This window comes from Sitophilus oryzae, unplaced genomic scaffold (genome assembly GCF_002938485.1).
Source record: "Sitophilus oryzae breed Bouriz unplaced genomic scaffold, Soryzae_2.0 scaffold_979_pilon_pilon, whole genome shotgun sequence".
Taxonomy (NCBI): domain Eukaryota; kingdom Metazoa; phylum Arthropoda; class Insecta; order Coleoptera; family Curculionidae; genus Sitophilus; species Sitophilus oryzae.
Window position 1 is genome coordinate 508,608 of NW_022147615.1, and position 10,023 is coordinate 518,630.

General features: G+C 32.6%; 1 protein-coding gene across 1 annotated transcript in view; it reads right to left on the reverse strand.

Moving 5' to 3' along the window:
* Nucleotides 1–9,510, reverse strand: part of LOC115891182 (Down syndrome cell adhesion molecule-like protein Dscam2) — a 39,214-nt gene extending 29,704 nt beyond the window's left edge. Inside the window, exon 1 of the mRNA XM_030911586.1 lies at nt 9,411–9,510. Within this exon, the coding sequence (XP_030767446.1) occupies nt 9,411–9,510 (100 nt within the window). The remainder of the gene's footprint in view (nt 1–9,410) is intronic.
* Nucleotides 9,511–10,023: the final 513 nt, after the last annotated feature.

The window sequence follows — 10,023 nt, forward strand, 5'->3', positions numbered from 1 at the left end:
GTAAAAAGCAATACGTGTGCTTTATGGTGTGTTTAAACCCGGGGAAATTTGTTCGATATTAAATGGAACTAATATATTGAAAATGTTTTCCGTAAAGCGAACCAAATTTACAGTGGTATTAATATCAATTCACTGTTTAATTTACCGACTGATATTTATTTCGATTGAATATTAAACGTTTATTATAATCGCATTTTTGTGTGAGTTAAACTATTATTAATTTTGAGGAAATAATTTAATATTTTTATGTTTTCACGAAAAAAAATAAGAGCCTGAATATACATCGGATTTTCACAATATTTTAAGTACCTATATTTTATTTTAAGAGGGGAATTTATTTTAATAAGAATCAACAGTCCGCCATCAACAGAAAAAGAAAACTATTATAAGCATCATAAACAGCTAAATGACGATTCATTCAAATTTCGTTCACGTGAATTCGGACATTCAGCATCAAAAAATGGTACCGATATAGTAGATTAAATTGGTAGATAAGTTTTAATCATTATCTAATATTATTAATTACAATATAGTAAAAAAATATATTTCTAAAACTTAAAATCGTAAATCACAGGGCAAGAGTGACTACTGTTTGGGCGGTCCGCCTTTTATCGACTTATAATCTACGGTGTTAAAATATTTAAAAAATCGTCTAATTATTTATTTTTGAATGGATTTATATCAAATTATGTTGTGTATTAACAAAAGCTTATTTTACAGTTTTTTATTAAAACAATCAGAGAACATTGCTTTTTAAAAATATCCGTGGACCATACACTTTTATTGACATTCAGTCAATCAATAATTTCCCCAATCAGCTCGATATATTAATGATGTTGCCAGTATTACTCACCAAACGATACTACTGTTATATTAATCAGTTAAGGGTAACAACATATCATATACAATTTTATATACTAATTCATTATAATAAAATTAAATAATAAAAATATTGTAATTATATTCTATATCCTATTATATGTATGTATATTATATTATTATAAAAAAATTATGAAAAACAAAAGGAGAAAACAGGAGCCTAAGTGTGCGAACACAGTGCAAGCAGGTTTGCCGCTTACTGGTAGTCAGCGCCAATCTGGGCACCTATTCTTGACATCGATCGCAACTTTGCGTATACGCATCACGTGTATTGTTATAAACAGGGTATCACAGAAATAAGTGCAAGTATTTTAAAGGGTGGTAGATCTCGATAAAAGAAACACATTTTCTCTTTATCGTTTTTCAAATAAGTCCAAAATAACGGAGTTATTTTACTTTGAAAATTTCCAAAAAAAATGATTTTTTGCTCAAATTTTGAGAACCTTCTTCATGTGCCTTCTCCTCATCGGAGGTTGGCGACCATCAATTGGAATTCCTCCCTGTCTTGAGCCAAACGGATAATTGCACTTGCCTCTCCTATATTAAACCATGGCACTGGCGCAAATTCCGCATGCAGGAAAACCGTTTACGCCCGATGCCTCGTCGTCCTTCAATCTTTCCCTCAACGATCAGCTGTAGGAAACTATATTTGTTATTTCGAAAAATATGACCAAAATATGCTGCTTTTCGTCGTTTTATTGTAGTCAATAGTTCTTGGTCCTTACATATTCTTTCCAATACTTCGAGATTTGTTTGAGAACCACTGGATCTTTTCTGGATTTTCTTTCTTATAAATTTAATCTACTACCTATGTTGCCATATTATCAAGAAATTATTTTTTTAAATAAAAACTAAAAAAAATTGCAAAAAAATTCCAAAAATATTTTCAAAAAATTCCGAATTTTCAAAAAAAAATATTTAGAAAAAAACCTCATAGGCGTGTTTCTGGGGTTGAACTATACTACCAGTTAAGTTAAAATACTTGCACGTATTTCTGGGACACCCTGTATATGGTTACATAGTAGCGCCGCGCCGCGCCGCCTCGCGCTTATAACCTTGAAAAATTAAAGCGTGTTATCAAATCGGCTAGTTCACAGTGAAAGCAGGCAGGCACCGTCAACCAGCGTTCATCGGCGTTCTCGCTTTTACCGGAACGAAAATTTATTTATTTCTGCTTTTGCACGCGCCGACGCACATAGGTCATTTTCGCCAATTTAGGCGGTAATAAATAATGCCTTTAAAATTTAAATTATTTTCTAAAACAGAAATAATTTGTTTGGTAAGAAAATAAATAAATGCGTGGAATAATGATATTTTGTTTCATTTTATGCTTGTACAGGGTGTCTTACGAAATATATTATTTTTTTTTTTCATTTTATTATATCGAACTCAAACAAAAACTGTAGTTCCTTACTTTTTGTAGGTGAATTTATTAGTATCTAGAAGGTTTACAGAAGATGTACTGTATTAGTAATTGAAAGTAAAAATTAGCTTGAACAATGAAAAAAGCAACCTAAAACATTTAACAAATATAAATAAAATGATAATAAAACTATTTTACTAGAGAAATTTATGTAACAATAATATTCAATCATCAATAATGATCATCATCATCCTGACTAATATTTTCATCATTTTGTCCTAACTCTGATGCCTGTAAAGTACGCCCTCGAAGTAAATTAAGAACCTCTTGATAAGTGGTTCCTTATTTGACCGTGCTCCCAGACATTTAGACAAAGAGTAATAATAATAATAATTTAATTTTTTAATAATTTCCACTATTTCATTATAATGTTCGTCGCCATCATGTTGCCCTAAGTTTAGCGTATTCAGAACAAATCGCAAAACAGATGCATTTTTTTTCCTTCAAAGAATTGCCTTCACATCAAGCAAAAAACAAGAGAGATTTTTCTATTGACATGGTACCTAAAACAATATATATTTATTCTCTTGGCACATCTTGGCAGCTAAATTTAGGATAGATTAATCGATAAAAAGATTATGAATACGAAAAAAATATTCTTGAAATAAATCTGTATAAATCCTGAATTATAAACCTTTTTAAATACAAGGTTATGAAAAAAAAACCTTTTTTTTCTTATTATTAAAACATTTTATCTTTTCGCCAAGTCACAAGCTTTTTACACGGATATTATTTTTTTTATAATAAATCTTACCTTAAGGTACACAATAACACAACACTACTTTTTAAACTCACTTTTTATTCGTAACAACAAAATTCGAAACTTTATGAACTAATGACAGTAATTTTACAATGCGAAATAATTCAAACAAACTTTGATATTATCATTCTCGCCATGGCCACCTCTGTTAATATTAAAATATAATATTGCAGAAATAATATCTATGGGGCCCTAGCTTCAAGATGAAATATAAAAAAATATTTTTTTCGACATTCAATTTTTTTATTTATTAATTCCTAAAATGCATAAAATGACCTATGTGCGACGGCGCACAGGGGGTATTAAGAACTAAAAGTTGGCCAAAATTATGTTTTATGATTTTTTTGCTTTTTTGCTAGTAATATTAATTATTAATTAGAGGAGAGGTTGCTAATATGGAACCCCATTTTGTTTTTCCTACACAATATTTTTTCCTCTACTCTGAAACCCTTTCCACCGATCAAATAGGGCCATTCTGTGCAAAACCAAGCAATTGGATGAGGATGCTAGAACAAGAAAGTAATTTGTATATTATAGACGATATTTGAGCGAGGATGGGTGTTAATAGGGTAAAGACTATTTCCTTTAAGAATCTATTTAAATCAATGTTTTTTTGGCAGTGGCAAATATTGGCAAGATTTTTGTGCATATTCCAATGCTGGAGACTTTAAGCATTGAACGGATACTAATTTCCATGCGGAATATTGCCGAATAGTCTTACACCTTATAAAAATGCCACTGATTTTTTAAAACATTATAAAAAAATAGAATAGAAGGAAACGTTTCAAAATAAAAATATGGCATAAAACAGAACAGAGCAAACAAACAAAGCTGGCTCTGTATCCATCATGACAGTTATTATAAACAATTTGCAAAAAAAGCACTACAAACATTTTTATAATCTTAGAAATATTCAGAATACACTCAAGATAATTCATACATTTAACTGAAATATATTATTTATTTGACAGTCAACTTACGACTTAAAAAAGCTAATAACTAATAAACGTGCTTACATTTAGTATTTATAGATTTGTATTCAGTTAAGATAAAAAATGAAAATAAAAAAATATCATTTTTGGCCAGGTTTATAGACCAAATACATCTATGTGCGGCCCCGGCGAGGCGGGCGCGGCGTTTGAATATGGTTTGGTTAGGTTAGGTTAGTTAATCAGGTAAATTTCCTCTTAATTATCTACTTCCGAATCTTTCTCGCATCTCCGAAATAGCCATATACAATACACTTGATGCATATACGCAAGGTTACGCATCTGTGTATTGTTATATGGCTTTTTAGGAGATGCGAGATGCGAGCGATATTTGAAGATGCGAGTGATCAAGAATAGGTCCCCAGAGACGGCGCTGGTTGCTGGAAAGCAGAAACCTGCCTCCACTATGTTCGTACCCTAAGACCGTACAGACGGGGGCCTTAGGCTAACCTAGTGTACAGGGTGGGTCAAATTCGACGCTTTTAAATGGAAACAACCTTTCCTATAGGATTTTGTCAAAAACATGATGGTGAAAACCGCATATCGATATCTGTTACCGTTTCGGAGCTACGGGGTGTTTTTTCAAAAATATGCTATTAACAAATCGCTGTAACTTTTTTGCTATGGAAAATTTTGTATTTTTATGAAAACATTTCCAAAGCACCTTTTTACGTAGAATTTAATGGTTTAAGTATAATTTTTTTTAAATTAATAATTTAAGAATTATCAACAGAAAATTTGATTTTTTATATGGGACACCCTGTATATTTTTAATTTATTGAAAAGAATTTAAAATTACCTTTCCAAAAATATAACACACTTGATATTTTGCTCGATTCCTCTTCGAGATATAGAGTATATAAAAATTCGCCCGCTTTAAATAAGTATAGGCTTTAAACGGCACCGGCTGTAATGCAAAAAAATTCTAGCTGTGAGCATCAATTAAAACGAAAATAATATTTGCTATGAGAGAATTTTATAACAATTTAAAATATATTTAACCTACATCAACACATTTAAACTATATCTAATAACAATAAAAATAAATAGCAAACCAAGACATGAGATTTTGCTACAGGTGTTCGACATATTGACGGTCTTAGGATTATGGACAGATGGGGCAGTTTTTGAACATTTCCCGCGAAATTCATTAACTCAGTGGGGGTGAAAGATACCCTCTCATAACTGCTAAGTATTTCTAATTCTTGTCTAGATTATTCGGAAGAATAAGGAACCTTTATTCTTCCGCAAATATATCCATAGGATTAGATCCATGGGCATTAAGTCAGGCGGCCTCGACGGCCAACGGCTGGGATCTTGGTTAACTATTTAATTATTCATTATTCTTGAAATTGGCCGCAAAAATTTGCTAACTTCAGCGTTCAGAGGCGGTGCGTCGCGTCGTCTTGCTGGAAAAATATGTTTTTGAGTTCCATTAAGGGCATATCATCAATAAGGGGTCCAAAGCCTACTAGTTAAAAGTGGCGAACTTTTAAAAATTCTGTATTTCGAAGGGGATTATAACAAAATATCAAGTGTGCGATATTTTTGGAAAGGTAATTTTAAATTCTTTTCAGTTAATTAAAAATATAGAGGGTGTCCCAAATAAAAAATCAATTTTCCTGTTGATAACTCTTAAATTATTAATTTTAAAAAAATTATACTTAAACCATTAAATTCGACGTAAAAAGGTGCTTTGGGAATGTTTTCATAGAAATACAAAATTTGCCATAGCAAAAAAGTTACAGCGATTTGTTAAAAATGCACATTTTTGAAAAACACCCCGTAACTCCGAAACGGTAACAGATATTGATGTGCGGTTTTCACCATTATGTTCTTGATGAAAATTGGCTCCAGACACCGATAATCTATCTCCTATAGAAAAAAGGCGTTTCCATTTAAAAAGCGATCAGGTGACCCACCTATACACTGATGTAGGTGTGGTTGTTGTTGTTGTGTGTGGGTCTACAATAGTGTACACTGGTGTATACGGTTGCGAGTTTGTTGAGGGCTTTGTCGACTAATTTTTCCTTCTGTTTTTTATACAGGGTGAGTTTCCTACGATGTTCTCTATGGGTATCTCGAAACTACTGCAGATAGAGAGTCGGTTAAATGGGAAAGAATTGCAGTTTTGTAGGGTCTTAAATATGCGCCTTTCAGATTTTTGAAAAAGTTCATGGCTTACTAGATATTTCGAAAAAACCAATTTCGGCTATTTTAAAAGTTGTCCCTAATTCCATTATTATCTATTGTAGACAAAAAGTTTTCAGATAAAAGTTATAGATAATTACATCCTTAATGAGATAGTGTCTTTCTTTTTTTCTAAAGCGTGTAATTTTTGACATATTACATAAACATATGTTTTTTTAAATGGAAACCATAATTCGCCATGACTTCATAAAAAGCGCCATTTTTTAAGTTTTTTAGCGATATAAGCTATAATATGTTTTTTTCGAAAAATTATTGAGTTATAGCCAGTTCTTACCATTTTTAAACAATTTCACTTAGTTAGCCATGAAAACAAGTTCAATCGCCGTTGCTTTCAAAAATGTGAAGCTGCCACATCCAAACTTTGTAAATTAAAATAAACAAAAATTGTAAATATGAATTTTTCAAATAATGAAAATTTCATTTCATTATGAAATGAAGAAAAGCGTGTAGATACTCGCGCATCAATAGAGTGGTTCCAGCATGACTTTCATTATGCCCCCCCCATAATGAAAGAAATGTTAAAAATTATTTATTTTTATTATAATTATGTGAACATGGTGAATTTAATTTAGTATGTGAGCATAATTATATATCATAATTACGCGAATTCAGGGATATGAAGAGGTGGACCAATTGCATAGGCCTCCTCGATCACCTGATCTATCCATTTTAGATTTTTTTGCGGTATGGTTAACAATAAGGTTTACAAAAAAAATTAAAAGAAGCACTCGAAGTGGCGGTACAAGAGAAGTTTAATCAAGTCGACCGGTCCTTCTGTGAGAATAGGTAGTAATTTAGTTGTAAAAAGATGCAACTCAAAACAATGGCGAATTTTTTGAACATTTTCTAAAATAACTTAAAGTGTATGTAGTGATATTATTTTTATAAGTTTTAGTTTATGTAATGTAAATTGTAAAGAACCGTTTAATAATATATATATGTATAAGTTATAAATCATAACAGAATAAGAATACCATGCAATCTAAGTGAAATTAGCCAAGAAAGATAAGAATTGGCTATAACTAAATTTAACTTTTATAACATGTCTTGAAAATCGTTCTCTAAAAAACGTAACATTCACCGGTCAACGTATCCTCGAAAATGTATGGTTTGGTTTGGTTAGGTTAGGAAAGTTGAACCAATAATCCTACACGCTTTTCTTCATTTGAAAAATTCATATTTACAATTTTTGTTTATTTTAATTTACAAAGTTTGGATGTGACAGCTTTACATTTCTGAGAGCAAAGACGATTAAACTTATTTCCATGGCTAAGTGAAATTGTTTAAAAATTATAAAAAATGGCTATAACTCAGTAATTTTTGGAAGAAGACATATTATAGCTTATATCGCTAAAAAGCGAGGGGTGTCTCACTATTGGAATTACATGTACATTTTCTTGGCAGTCGCTGGCAGTCATTGGCAGTCTTATGACAATCGCCTATTATAATTATATGGCAGTCATAGGCAGTCTTCTTCATTGTCATTGGCAGTCGCTTAGCACTGGAGGGATATTTTGGCATTACGTGTACGTTTTTTACCCGAGTGAGACACCCTTCGCTAAAAAGCCTAAAAATGGCGCTTTTTATGAAGTCAGTGCCAACTATAGTTTCCATTTAAAAAAAAAATATGTTTGTGTAATATCTCAAAAATGACAGGCTTTAGAAAAAAACGGAGGACAAAATCTCATTAAGGGTGTTATTATCTACAACTTTTATCTGAAAACTTTTTGTCTAAAATAGCTTATAATGGAATTAGGGACAACTTTTAAAATAGCCGAAATTAGTTTTTTTCGATATATCTAGAAAGCCATGAACTTTTTCAAAAATCTGAAAGGCGCATATTTATGACTCCACAAAACTGCAATTCTTTCCCCATTTAACCGACTCTCTACCTCCAGTAGTTTCCGAGATACCTATAGAGAACATCGTAGGAAACTCACCCTGTATATTCCCCTCACTATTGCAATTTTTATTTTATTTTTGACTTCGGCTAAGGGTATTGCGGTTGTTGACTACCTCCGCAGCTTTTCTGGACGAAGCCCACAATCATGGGCGACTCTAGTTCTAAGCTTCAAATTGGGGCATCAGGCTCCCCGCTCGCTCCTTTTGTTTTTCATCATCTTCTTTTTTCATCTACTAGGTTGCAGAGGGTGCCTCGTACATCGGCATCGTTTGCTTCTTGGTTTCTATTTTCTTGGGATCGTTGTCATCGCTTGCTGATTTCTTACCGTACTGATAATGCTGGAAGGCAGTTACACTAGTGTATACGGTTTGTTGAGGTACTATTTGGAGTACTATTTCAATTTTTATAACGAAATATCATTGTAATAACAGATATTTTAGAAACGTCTAGGTTTACTTATTTCACTGAGATTTATGAAAAAAGTCCTTTGTCTCTAGTTCGAGACAAAACGAAATTGAACGAAACAACAGAAAACGCAAAAAAATATCCTCCTACGCCCTTCTCAGCAATTTCACGAGTAGTTTTGGGGCGTTTTTAAGAAATAAAAGTAGGTCAAGACAACCGGAGATAAGCCTAGATGTGACAAAGTTAGGCGACGAAACAGGATCTTGACCTGCTTCGAACTGTTTTCCGAAAAGTGTAGACGGTATATTATAGCAGTGAACTTCCTACTTTTAATTTATTTTGCGACTTTATTTTGTGAGCATTCGCTTACGTTATTAAACTAAAGTTAACGTATTTCTAGATGGATTATTATTTTTACACAGAAATAAATAAAAGAGAATTAATAAAAATATACAAGGGTTATTCTATTCTTACAGTTAAAAAAGTAAAGTGTTCTCGAATAGTTGAATTTAAATATTTTAAATAGTTTTTTTTCTTCATTCTTTGTATTTTTTTTTGCTTCCGACGACGGAAAGAGATAAACTTTCCGAAACGTTAAGCATTTTTTTCTTTGTTAGGCAAATTTGTATAACTGTAAATATAACTTCTGACAAGCAGTATCCGTTTAGGTTTAACGCAGAAATGTTTACAAAAAATAACTATTTTATTTTGTAGATTTTCTTGCAGTGCAATGGCGAAATACCCATAAAGGATTTTTTGGAGAGATTCTTGAATTTGTCGACAGCTTTGGTAACCGACTGTTGTCTGCTGTATTCATCTGTGTTCCATACGTTGTCTCACGGTTGGGGTTTAGTCCTCCGTGACCCTCACAGTCGAGGAACTTGTCTCCAGCTGAAGTACCCGTGAGGTTACGGGATAAGGCAGGAAGATCTGTCTCCATTTTCTACACAGGTCTAACTTGGTCTCTCCTTAGACCTGATACCGGTGTTGTCCCGAATCTATAATAGAGGATATATCCCTCTTTCTTCATTGCCTCCATGGACTCTAGTCCAACTTGCGTACAACTTGCGGTGTAATTGACCTCTAGGTCAATTACACCGCTAGTTGTACGTTAGTCGGTACACTTCTACAGAGCCCCTCATGGTAGAAGTAAGAGAAACGAGAATACAATGGGTTGCCCCCTGGTGCCGCAAGGTTAAGACCACTAGAGGCTAGTCTTCTATATAGCCACGCATCCCTTGGACCTGGTCTCGCCATCATAGAATTTAGGTTTTTGGTGAGGTTGTCTCCTAGAGGAAAATTCTATGTGTAATAAACTGGGGTATATCGAAAGGATAAATCATTATTTTATCTGTTTACCGAGTGTTTTTTAGAACATTGTTAGGAGAGAAAATGGAGTATACAGGTCAGAATTAAATCAAAAGGCCTCCTAATTTTTTACACTAATTGTAGT